At 50.5% G+C, this 13,342-nt stretch overlaps 1 protein-coding gene across 1 annotated transcript in view; it reads right to left on the reverse strand.

Annotated features, from left to right (window-relative positions):
- Positions 1 to 9,233: 9,233 nt before the first annotated feature.
- The window catches only part of SLC36A1 (solute carrier family 36 member 1), a 136,361-nt gene continuing 132,252 nt past the window's right edge, over positions 9,234 to 13,342 (reverse strand). Inside the window, exon 11 of the mRNA XM_008692478.2 lies at positions 9,234 to 9,529. Coding sequence (XP_008690700.1) covers positions 9,471 to 9,529 — 59 coding nt within the window. The 3' untranslated portion in view covers positions 9,234 to 9,470. The remainder of the gene's footprint in view (positions 9,530 to 13,342) is intronic.

Here is a 13,342-nt window from a genome sequence, read left to right on the forward strand (position 1 = left end):
GGGGTTGCTATTTTTCCTGGTCATGCAGTATTGGTCCATTTACCTATTTTACTACCAATGGATATTTGACTTGTGTCCAGTTTTTGGATGTTATGAGTGACATTGCTATGATGATTTGTGGACATAGGCGTTGGCTTCCTGGGGTATATGCCCCACGTGGACTTGCTGGTGGTGTGGCTGCTCTGTGTCTCAAAGAAGGTAGTACTTGCTGTGAATAGTTTCAGACTCTATTCCCAGACACCCAGGGACCCACATGCACTCTCCCTTGCAGTTAGGTGATCTCACTGGAAAATTGGAAAACACTGGTATAGGGGTGAGGACATGGAATGAAGGGCCAGAAGACAGAGATCAACAGGTAGTACCATTATTAGCATCTATAGATAACCACACAGAGGCTCAGAGAGCAAGCGGATTTGTCTGAAGTCAAGTAAATAGTAAGGGGAGACCCTGCATTTAAATCCAGAGTCAGTCAACTCCAGACTCATGTTTTTAACTGCTTTGCTCTAAAGCCTGGGTGTGAGCCCCTGTATTTTCACCTGCCCAGAATCTATTTCTTTCCTCTCAGTAACAGCATCCCAATGTCCCTTGGGGAGGCATCCAGTGCTATTTGATGCAGTCTCAGTGGGCTGTCCCTCTAAGTGCCCTCCACCCTGGGACAAGGTGCAGGCCTGGGACCTGGCTCAGCACTAGGGTGAAGGACACCCTAGGGTGCAAAATTTAAGGATGCGTCCACTCTCAGGGTCAAACAAACACAGGGTCAGTCTCCCTTCATCCCAGCCCTGCAAGGTACCCAAGCTCAGCCAGCTCCGGCCCCCTTAAGCAATCTGGATCTTGAGAGGAGGGGCATCTGTCCTTCTGGGGATGACAGCCTGAGTGGATTGCCCACTCCTTCCTGGTTTTTCTCTTTTGGGGAGGTCTAACTGTAACTCCTGCACTCTCATTCATTCTCTGTGCCGCTCATACCAACCAGGGTTGATTTTTGTACCTTTTTTCTTTTTTTTTAGAGAGAGAAATGTGAGTTGGGGGGGTAGGGGTGGAGGGGCAGAGGGAGAAGGAGAGAGAGAATCTTAAAAAGGCTCCATGCCTGGCATGGATCTCAAAACCCTGAGATCATGACCTGAGCCAGAATCAAGAGTCGAATGCTTAACCAACTGAACCACCCAGGTGCCCCTATTTCTGCACCTTTTAAATGTGCTCTCAGACATGTTGCCTAACATGTCTGAGTCTTATTTTCTCCATCTGGAAAATAGAGATTCCTTCCTTAGCACTCCAGCTGGAAACACAGCAAGTCCCTGGGGAGGAGATGCCTCTGAGCCCTGCTTCCCAGTTCTGGCCCCACACTGGCACCATAGGGTGAGTCCTCACAGTCTGATGCCCAGGCTTGCACCTCATCCTGATGCATTCAGATTCTCTGGGGGTGGGCCCAGGCACCGATACTTTGTAAAGTGCCACCACTCCCCCCCCACCCCCGCCCTGCGCCTCCCCCAGGTGGTTATTGTAATGAGCACCCACGGCTGAGACCACTGTGGGAAACCACTCTGGGGGTTCTGCGAGTACCTCTCCTGCAAGGCTCCGTGGCTCCATGCCTGGGACTTTACTATAGGCATTAGAGTGGCCTTCATCTGGGCAGCAGCCAGATGGGAGGAGGAACAAGAACCACTTATCTCCCTTAGGCCTCCCTTATCCCTGGGTTTTCAAGGATCCCACCAGCAGCCTCGAGAAAGCCAGTGGGCTTAGCTCAAAAGCCATAGGCAATTGGAGCAGCGTATATCTGGTAGTTGCTGAGGGGTCTGAAATCTCAGAGCTTAGGGCCATCGAGAGGTCTTTGGGCCTTTTCCTGGCCCTTGGGCAGGAGGCACTGGCAGGGGCCCTGGAATAGGCAGCAGGAGATCTGGGTTCAAGTCTCAACTCTGCCAGACACCAACCAGTGAAACTGGGCAAGCCACAGCAGCTTGGTATCCTCAACCTGGGCACATCCAAGTACTCTGATTTAGAGGACAGGGGAGGGACCCTATAATCTGTGCTTGTCCGTGGGCACCCAGGTGATCCTGATACTGCTGGGCTCTGCATACTGCCCCCGAGGCTGGCTTATCAGGGTAATTCTGAAGAAGTGAAGCAGAGGGGCTGTGTCAGGGAGGGTGGCATGCTTTGGATGGTGAGACAGAATGTGTAAGCCAGATGCTGACCTCAAGCAGTCCCAAAACACCAGGCCCTTGGTTTGCTCAACTGTTACTTGATGGAGTAGGACCTACTGGGTGTAATATAAATTCCAGGTCCCACATCTGTTCCTCTATCAGTCACTCTTTTTTTTTTTTAATTTTTAAAATTTGAGTATAGATGACACACAATGTCACATTATTTTCAGTGGTACAACATAGTGATTCAACTTCTCTATACATTATACTATGCTCACCACCAGTATAACTACCATCTGCCACCATACAATGTTGTTATAATATCTTCGACTATGTTCCTTATGAATCTCTCACATTGTCCTATTTAGGTAAAACTAGGGCTGAGAAGTCCTTTAGATTCACTTCTAACCACCATCCTCTGACAATTGCAAGCAGCTTTATGCAGAGCTGTCATCTAGTATTTCAGGCAATTCTCATAATTCCCTGGGGTAGGTGGCCGACTGGACTGATCATCTCTGTTTGTAGCACAAAACCCTCATTGGTTACATGGCCAGTAAGAGTCAATAAGCAGAGGGGCCCAAATCTAAACTTAGATACCTGGTCCAAAATCCAATAATCCTGGACCGTGATTATTTATCTCTCTGCTTGCCCATCCACCCACCCACTCATCCATCCATCCATCCATCCATGATCTGTGTGTCCATCTATCCATGCATTGCTAACTTACTTTCATCTGCTTATTTCTGTCATCTATTTAATGCACTCATCTATTTCTATGTATCCATTTATCATGAGTTGGTCTCTATAACTATTCAATTTAGCAAACATTTATTCAGAACCTGTCGTGTGTCACATACTTTCCCTACTTCTATCTCCTGCTTTCATTCTCTATATACCTCATCTTCTCCCTGAATGCTTTCTCCTTTGACCTTTCTGCAGGACCCATCATCTTTGTGACCATAATTTCCATTTGCCTCTCTCCTGACCCCCACTCTTCCTCGATGGCTTGTGAGTAGACCCCTGGTCCTTTCTGGACTGCTTTGACTTGGCTCCTCCATTCCTGCCCCATGCTAGACTCCAGGGAAATACTGATTGACTGGCTAACTGGACCCCCAACTAGGCTGTTTGCATCATTTCTTTTCCAGGGTTCTGTCTCCCTCAGTTCCTAGTCTAGGGCTATGCACACGGTAAGTATTTTACTCATAATGATTGCCTTGAATTCTTAGTCCTTGGGAGTTAGAAAGGACTTTTCATTTTTTATTCATTTGAAAAAACTTGCATAGATTTGCTTGCTAGATGTACTTGTCAGGCACAGAGATTACAGACTACAGCCTTATTTTACAGTTGGGGAGAGGGAAGCTCTGAGAAGGACAGGGGCTTGCTCAAGGTCCCACAGCTATGGCAGAGCCTTGAGGACAGTGAAGAGACTGTCGCTACTCTAGACCCAGACAGCTCCCGAGTTCCCCACAGAGACAGACGGTGTGTGCTTGAAAGTCGCTAGAGAGGAGGTGTTGGGAAACCACGAACTATCTTACCAAGTCAAACCAGTCAGGCCTCATCAGGAGCCATAGGGAGCTGCCTTCTGGGTGGCAGGGAGAGCCTGAGTCAGTCCTCGCCTGCACAGATGACATCAGGGTGACCAGGGGCTGTCAAGGGAAGGAGGGTGTGGCCCTGAGGGAAGTGGAAGGGAAGGGAAAGGAAATAGGAGGAAGGGAAGGGAAGGGAAGTAGAGGGCCCTATCTGAGTGGTGGAGTCCAGTTCCAAGGACACTCCATTTAGGCCAGACTTTCGATCATTCCTGGGAAATATCCTGCTAACTTTGCCCCTTCTCTATGTTAAAATCAGACTCACAGGATGTGATGTCAGTGTTTATCTAGCTCAGAAGTTCTCAAACTTGAATGAGCCCCAGAATGACCTGGAGAGCTCCAAGTGTGGGTGGATCTAGGTGTACTCCATGAAAAGACCCCAAGACAAAGTGTTGAGTGAATATGTTGCAGGATGACACACAGGATGCTATGTTAACAGCCGCCCTACTTCTCCAAACAAACAAAAACCTCCAAATGCTGTATATTTCCTTTTGGTATATTTATGTATGAATATAAATATCTACAAAGATTACACACCTAAATAATTATATTGGTTGCCTTTGGAGAAGGTATTTGTGGTGGTGGCAAAGAGGGCTTTAACCTTCAGTGTAATGTTTTATTATTCCACAAGGAAAATGTATCATATTTTATTTGTGTAAATGCAAAATTTAAATAAGGTTTCTCCAAATTTTTTTGCCCATTTTATCTGATTGGAAGTGTGAGAATCTGCATTTTAGCCAGGTTTCTGGGGGCTTCTGTGCAGCTGATCCATGAAGTGCACTTTGAGAAAAGCTAGTCTAGCCCACCATTGTACACATGGGTAACTTGGGAGTCAGAGAGGGTAAGGAACTTGTCTAAAACCACACAGCATGGCAGTGATTGAGTTGGAACCTGAGCTCGGGATGTTTTACTCTAAGGCGGTGCTCTCTCTTATACACAGTGACAGGAGAAGGAAAGCCACCAGGAGAGCAGACATGCAGGTGGGGTAGACGCATTTCCAGATTAAAGTGGGAGGTACTGGGGTTCTGTGTCAGGCCAGTTGGCAGCCTCTGGTTGGGGGGAGGGAACAGAAGGACAGTGGTGGAGTGAGAAGAGCAAATATTGCCCATCTTTCTAACTTTTCTTTGAACTGCCCTGTTCCAGCCCTTCACCCTTGTGCATTCCCTGGCCCTTGTGCGGTTTGTGTCTGAGGGCTTCCTGTTTCCAGAAGGAGCAGTGGCTCTGGTGAGGACGGCCTTGGAGCCAATGACTTTAAGCAACCCCTTCTGCCTCCTGACCTCAGCTTCATCATCGATCACCTGTGCAGGGGACTGAATCAGCGGCTGTTAAACCTGGCTGCGCACCCTCTTGGAGGCTCATTTAAGAAGCAGAATCCTGGGCCGCTCCGTAATGGGGGTGGGGTGGGGCCTGGAATGTGCCTTTTTAAGGTACCAGATGATTCCTACAAGTCCCCCTCCCACCAGATGATTCCCACACGTCTGAAGTTAGAAAACTAGTGGGCTACTAGTCTGTCTTCCCTGAGCAGCCTTCCCTGGACAACCAGTCCTGAGGCCTGGCCTGTGAGGAGGGCCTGGGGTGCTGAGGAAGCCAGTGTGGCCAGTGATCCCTGATTCCAGGAGATCCTGCCGCCTCTGTCTAGGCCTGGGTTCTCAGGGTTTCAGGCCTCAGGGCCGCTCTCTTCCTAACCTGGGCAGAATGTCTGGAATGTGGCTGCTGAGGGAGATAGGGCTGCCTGGGCTGCCAGAGCGGCCTCTGGAATTCAGGCAGCAGAGAGCAAACTCCTGCCCCTGAGGGCCTCTGCCCTGCTGCCCTTCAAGTGACCCAGAGGACCCAGGCACCAAGGCTGGGGAGGAAGGGAGGCTAGCAAAGCTCTCTGGGCCTCAGTTTCTTCATCTGTAAAATCACATCCTCCTTCTCGACATGCATGGCATTGCAGAACTTCCAAAGCAATTTTGCATCTATCCATCCTCTGCACCTCACACATTTCCTTAGCACCATGTAAAGAGCTATGGGAAATTCGTAGATGAATTAGACACCAGACTGATCCAGAAAAAGACCACTTGTTGCCTCAGGCACCCTGCTTAGTGTTTTACTGATTCATCCCTTATTTAATCCTGACAAGCCCTGCAAGATAATAATCACTACTACCTCCATATGGCAGATGAGGACATTGCTACCCAGAGAGGCTAAGTAACTTGTCCTAGGCCACAGCTGCACACACAGATGACAACGCTAGGATTGAATCCATCTGTCTAATTTCAAGTCCAAACCTCACCCTGTGCTCCACACTCCCAACAAATACGGCAAGGGGGATGAGGACCACACAGTGATCTCCTGCCCTGACCTCACTGTGAGACCTGAACAGGGCAGCCTGCTCCACAAGGGCCCAGGAACCCTAGCAGTTGGGGGAGATTAAGAGATGTCCATGAGCAGGCAGCCTTTTGATGGGCCAGGTAGGTGCACAACCAGGTAGATGCAGTGGGGAGGGCAGTCTGGACAGAGGCCCAGCATGAGCAAAGGGAGGGTGCTGGGTCAAGGCTGGGGAGCAGCAGGCTGGCCGATGTGCTGAACTGGCTGCATTACCTGCTGGGCCCTGATGCCAAATTATCAAGATTCTGAGACAGAGACAGCAGAGCATTGAATTAAGTGAGAGGCCTTTCTGAATGTGGGTGGAAAGTCCTTAGATCCAAATCCTGTGTTTTGGTTGGAGCATCACATAAGGGGGGAGGCTAGAAGCATGTGTGTGTGTGTGTGTGTGTGTGTGTGTGTGTGTGTGTGTGTTTAAATAAATAAAGTTGTTTTCCTTGAAGAACTTTTAACAGAAAAGTATATAAAGTCATTCCATAAAATGTTGACATAGAGATCTTAAAATATGCCTTGGGAAGGGTCCTCAGTTATGTCCCTTTGCCTTCTAGAATTAAATAAAGCCATCAGCCAACAATTATTTCCTAGAAACAGTTTAAAAATTAAAACAAATAACGAGAAGAAAAAAAACCCAGCCATTATCACCACCACCACCAGCAGCAGCAGCAGCAGCAGCAGCAGCAAAAGATCCATCAACAGACTCATGCCTGAAGTGAGGACACATCCCACTTTCATGGTTGATGAAGTGGCCTCAGTGTTTACTTTCACACTTGGTTAAATTATTTCCATGATAGAAGCATGGGTTTTAGAACTACATAAACTGAGCTCAAATTCTCGCTCTCCCGTTTAAGGGTATGGTGACCTTGGACAAGTCACTTTAAACTCTGAATCTCAGGTCCTTCCTCTGCAAAATGAGAATGAAAATAATAGTATCTCGTCAGGAAGATTCATTTGAGGATCCTAGGAGATGATGCTTAGCCTAGCACTTAATAAATTATAACAAACGTCAGTTATTATTACCACAATTATTATTATTGCTGTTGTTACTACACAAGAGGGAGAAAGGGGAGATGAGGCTGGAAATGTAGTACATGGTTGTGGAAAAGGGGACATAGGAGAGGTACTGGTTCCCTGGCCAGAACCACATCCGAGCCTCAAGTCTGGGGGCAGGTAAAGGTGGGGATAACAGCAGAGGCTCTGTTTCAAGGCCTCAGAGTGACTCCCCCCATCCCAGCTTCTTATTGGGGTGACCTAACCAAGGCCACTGAACCAGCCAGCCTGGCTCCAGTAGCTCTCAGCACCAGAGCCCCACCTGCCAGCACCAGCCTGGGGCAGGCCGACTGAGGGCTGGATTGGCAGCAGATGAGCTCATGCTCACCGGCCTGGCCAACAAGGCCGGACGCTTCTCCTGGCAGGAGCCCGTCAGAACTGCCAACGGGGGGTCAGGATGAGCTGGAGGGCCCGGTGGTACCCAGATGCCCATGGCCAGCAGGTCTGCTGAGTGTTTGATTACATTCCCAAGCACCCCAGGCAACGCCAGGGCTGGCTGTTCCAACTCCTGCTGGGTCCCGTCTGTCCGCTGTGAAGCTGACATCCCAGGCTCGGCCCCCATGGCCCACCTGCCTTCCACCTTCTGCTTCTCCCTCTCGGCTGCAGGCTGCAGCCCTCACAGGGCCAGGTGGCCTCGGCCCCCGATGACTTCATCCTCCTTAAAGGCATCATGTCCCTTTGACAGCCAGGCCTCTGGAGCCTTTCAGGCCTACAGGTCCACAGCCCAGACTCCAGGGTCTCTGTTCTGTACCTGTCTCCCAGCCTCACTCCCATCCTGCTGTGTGACCCTCTCCAGGGTCACACAGAAGGCACCCTGGAGTGATGGAAGACACCCCCACCCTGGAAATGACAGCTGCATTTCAAGTTCATTGACACACTGTCTCAAAGTAGCCAGTCCCTCAGCCAACTGTCCCCAGTGAGCTGAATCTTCTCCCGAGGCTCGTCTTCCCAGCTGGACCCCACTCACTGGGCACCTACTCGGGGTATGCAACACACACGGGTAACGTAGGAATACAGTAGTTCTCTCCACCTGGGTGACCGCCATTCCTGTTTCCTTGGGACTGTCCTGGTCATAGCACTGGAAGTCCCGATCCCTGGGAACCCTTCAACCCTGGGCCAGCCTAGATGCTGGTCAGCTGACCCTGCACACGCATTTGTGATATGCTATCTGTCTCTGATGATTTGTGTCTGATTTTCACTTAAGAAACCTGAGACTTTAGCCTGCCCCAAAAGGAATCGAAAGGGTACAGTCTGTTGAAAACGAAAATAATACGATCTGTGCTTTCAGACTTTATGCGCGCCCTGAAGTTGGCCACCTAGTCAGTTTTCATCACTTCTCAGCAAACCCCCTCCCCTGCCCTTATACTCTCGGCCCCATGGCAAATGTGGACAGATTGCTCTGGAAAGGAAAATCTAGGACGGAGGAGAAAGATCCCATCCTGTCCACAGGGGTAACACGGCTTTCCTCAGGCAGGTACGGGGAAAGTGGACAGAGACTATTCAATAGGTCTCTCTTTAGAAGCCGACAACATCCCTGTAAAGAATATTAGAATTTTAGAACGTCAGAGCTAGGAGTTAAAGATCTGAGCTCAACACCTGCTTTGTTGACATAGGGAAACAGGTCCCTACAGAAGATTCAGATCAGATGTAATTCCTTTTACTGCCTACAACGTGCCTGGCGCTGTGTAGGAACACTGGTGTGCTGGGCCCACCCAGCTGATGCCGGGGATGCCAACATGCAGTCTTGGTTGAGAACCAGTGAGTTCGACAGAGATCCATCCCTGAGGAGCTTACAGTGGAGCGGGCCAGAGGTTAAAGTGAAGAGAGACATACACGGAAGTAGAACCCAAAGCAGAGGGTCACACAGGAGGTTCAGTCAGAGGGCTGCAGGGGGAGGGACAGACCCAGGACAGTGCAGCCCAGTGGTTCAGGAGTGCAGACAGATGGGAGCTTGAAACTTAGCTTAGTCTAGACCTGTGACCTTGGGCAAGTAATTAAAGCTTTTCTGAGCTTCAGTTTCTTCATCTGAAAAGTAGAACATGATAACAGTGCCTAATCCACTGTGGTGGTATTCAGAGAAATGAGATAATCCCTGCAGAGTGCTGAGTTGAATGCCTGACACAAAGATTAGCTATTATTGTTATTATTAATACTTCTCACTCAGGTCTGGGGCATGGACAGGGGAACTCATGGAGGGCAGGTGGCCTATGGGCTGTACCAAGATGGATAGGGACAATCTGAGATGTCCAGGAAGCTGTGAGCAGGAGCTCAGGAACGAGACGTCTCCAGGTATGCTCGAGGGACACTGAGGAGTCCAACTTCCCTGGTGCATGGGTCACTGGAGGCCAGCAGACGCTGCAGTCAGCTCTTGGGGCCAGAAGGAAGGACCAGGGCCTGGATCAGGAGTGACAGGGGAAGTGGAGAGGGGATGAATGTCAGTGGCATTATGGGGTTTTGCAAACCATACCAATATTCATCCTCCCTTCCCTCCCTAGGCTGCAGCCTGTCCCTGCACTGGACAGGTTGGAGGCCAGCCTTGGCCCAGATAGGGACCTGACAGAAGACAGCCACCTGCCACTCCACACATGACTAGTCAAAGGGCTCATGGGGCCACTCAGCCACCTTCCCTCGGGTTAATGCCTAATCGGCCCAGACTCGGAGACTTGGGTGGCAATCAGTCAAGTGGATAATTGCCCATGTTAGTCCTCCCACTGGAGCTCCCCTCACACTGCATATCCCCAGGCCTCTCGTCCAGGGCTGAGGCAGCCCAGGGGAGAGGCCTAGGGGATCCCCCCACCCCAGCTGGGGAGATCCTCTGGAAGTCTTGGGCAACATACCACAGCAGCCTGCTTGGTACCATGGTCATCCCTGACTCTGGTGACAGATCCCCAAGCATGCGGCCCACAGTGGCTGTTTGAATGAATAGCTCCCAAGAGCTGGGAAATAGCCAAGAGCCTCATTACTCCTTCATAAGCACCAAGACCAGAACCTTAATACTTCCAGTTATGCTTAGGGTCCAGCCTGAACTTCTAGAAAACGGTGTCTTAGCCACGGAACCAGCCCTCAGTTGTGGTCACATGGCAGAGAAAGTAGATCTGTTCTGAGCAGCCCCAGGAATTGTCAGCCCATTTAACAATCGAGGAAACAGAGACTTAGCAAATTTAAATCATCTGCCTTGGGTCACATAGCTTATAATAACGGTAATAATAAAGACATGTAGAATTCTTGTTTATTGTCAGGTTCAAGGGTTGGGGCTCAGCTGAACATCAGATAAAGATGCCAAGAGTCAGAACTGACTTCTGGGAGAGGTAGTGAGCTCCCTATAATTAGAGGTATGCAAGCAAAGATTCTCTTATTTGCCAGGGAAGCTGCAGAGGGGCTGCAAGTCCTGGGGAGCGGGGAATGGATTGGATAGGATGGTTGTAGAGCCATTTTCAGCTCTGGGGGGGGGGCAGCAGGAACTGTATCATTTACCTCTATGTCCCCAGCACCACGTACCGTCCCTGGAAAAATGTATGTATAGAGCCTCACACAAAACAAGCAAATGAATGCATTCTGTAACTAAAAAGCACAGCAGCGAGAGGAGGGCTAATTCCTGTCTGACTTTTCTTCCCTTCCCTTAAAACACTGGTTCTCAACACAGGGAGCACATTAGAGTCATTTGGAGAGCCAGAGCAGAGAGGTACCCCATAAATCGTACCAAAACTAAGATGTCTTGCTTCCCAGTGAGATGCAGGCGCTGTGCTTGGCACTTTACACACATTATCTATCCCGTGAATCTGCACAACCTTATGAAGCCGGGATTCTTGTTACTCCCATTTCACGGAAGGGGCAGCCAGAGCTTGGAGACATTAAGCCGCTTATGGAGAAAGTCACCGCTAGTAATAGTAAGAAGAAGAATTACCTCTTGTGGGAGACTTTCTCTGCTAAGTGACTTCCATTTAATCTTTATCTCATTTAATCCTCATGAGGTAAGAGTTATTATTATCCCCATCTTTTCAAAAAAGGAAACTGAGGCTTAAACTCAGTATCTTACCTAAGGTTACTGAGCTCGTAGGTGGCAGCGCCAGGGTTTTGAACTGGGCCTGGGAGGGTGGGGGGGGGGTGGTCTCAGATCTGCAGTGTCAGGGAGAAATGTGGAGGGAACACTGGCCGAGAGCTTAGCAACCCGGGTCCTTCCCCAGTCCCCTCATGGTCTCTGTGTGCCCCCCGAGAGTACTACCTGTTTAGGGCCTCAGTTTATCCCTCCTTCAAACCCAGGAGGGAGGTGGAGATGGGCCTGATTTCTCAGCAACTTTCCAGCCATCATTTTCCATGACTCGATTCCCCACTGTGAGTTCTGGGCCACAAACCAGTTGGCTTCCTCCCTCCCTCTCCGTGAGACAGAGAGCTGGCAGGAGGGGATGATCCGCCTCAATTCTCCCACCTCCTTTTTCCTCCTCCTCCTCCTGGGCTGGGACACACCTACTCCAACTTTCTCAGCAGCCTCTTCGGAGTGCGAGTGCGTCCGGCTTTCCTGCTCTGAGTCTCTGCACCTCCCTCGGGAGCCTGTCAGCCTGGTGTGCGTGGAAAGGGCTCCAGCCCAGCAGCCCACCCTGGGGCACCCTCCCCTACCTGAAGGGCATAGGTAAGGACTGCTGGAGGATGGGAGGTTGGGGGAGGGGGCTGCAAAGCGAATGCAATCTTGTGCCTTGTTCCAGAGCAGGTGGGGGCGTTCCAAGGCTCTTGGAAGGTGGTGACGGGACCAGGATTTCAGAGGGGCGGGCATGGTGGGGGTAGGGCAGGGACACCTGGGCCCGAGGTGCCTAGGTACACTGAATGAAGCCACAGATGTAGCCAGCCCAGACTGGGGGCTGGGGATTGGGGCCCAGCAATGGACAAGGCCAGGATTTTGATTTCATGAAGGAGCAAGGTCATATTTGCACGTGTGAAAAGTTGGAGTCGTGTCCTTGGAAGAATGAAAGTCTATTATGGGCTTTCTGGGGATGAGCCTTCCGGGGGGATGTGGTGACATTTTCCTACATGGTTTTAGGGGGGAAGTGCTGGGGCTAGGGAAACAAGAGGTGCTGGCTTCTTGTGTGTGTCCAGGGGGGCAAAGGAGTCCTATTACAGAAAAGCCACCTGGTGTGGAGGAGGGAAGGAGGGCCTGAGGGACAGTCAGATAACTTGGCCAGCCCTGGCTCTTGTGTGGCTCTTGAGGTACCCTGATTAGAACCTCAGCTTTCCTGGCTATAAAATGGGGGTGCTCACTATCTCTAAGGGCTGTAAAAGACTGTGAGTCTGAGAGGCACCAGAGGCAGCCCTGGGGTGGGGTGAGTGGGAGCAGTTCTGTTCCCCTGTCTTGGGGGAAGCAGGAATCTGATGCATATCTTTGGAGGCAGGTGAGCTGGAGTGGAACGCTGAACAGAGCCACCAGGCCAGAGTTCAGCCCTCCACTGGAGAGAGGGTGTGCTATATGCCCCCATGTGGGGAGCAGCAGAGCATGCTGGGGTTTGCCAAGGGCTCAGAAGGGCTGCCTCTGTCCCCTGCCACACTCTGGCACTGGTGGCCTCAGCTCAGGAGAGAGGAGGGAGGTAGAGAAGCAGGCTCGGGGCTCCTTTTACAGATGGAGAGCTGAGCCTGGGCAGATTAACAGAGCCTTCAATGCAGAACACTACTGATAGTTACTATTACTGTCGATACTGGCTGGATGCTGCCTGTGCTCAGGGACTGGGCTGAGTATGCCTGGTCATTTGAAAATTGTGAGTTTTTGAAGGAGGATGGAAAGAGAATTTCATTATTCATGTCTCTGTAACTCCCAGCCTGTGTGGTCTAAGATGGGTCCATACCTCTTTGGGCCTATTTCCCTATATATAAAATAAAGGTGGCTAGATTAATATTATGATCCATTCTTAACTGATTCACCCCAGTAGCCTGTTGGGTAGGCAAAGCAGGAATGGCTGTCTATTTTGCAGGTGAAGAACCCAGGGGCAAGCTCAGGTTTCCCCCAGTGTTCTCCACGGACCACAGGTTATGCTGTAGCAGGGAGGTGCTCGGTCCATGACACTGGCTAGCCTGACAGAGTGCAACAGTGACACCCCCTCAGCCAGGAGCCCCCTGGGCCTCAGGTTTCTCATCTGTAAAATGGAAGAGGAGCTACAGGGAGTCAAGTTCTTCCTAGAACCCCCCTCTGACTCCAAGACTCTTAGTGGTCTTCTTAAAGACTCA

This window comes from Ursus maritimus, unplaced genomic scaffold (genome assembly GCF_017311325.1).
Source record: "Ursus maritimus isolate PB19 unplaced genomic scaffold, ASM1731132v1 scaffold_15, whole genome shotgun sequence".
NCBI classification, from domain to species: Eukaryota; Metazoa; Chordata; class Mammalia; order Carnivora; family Ursidae; genus Ursus; species Ursus maritimus.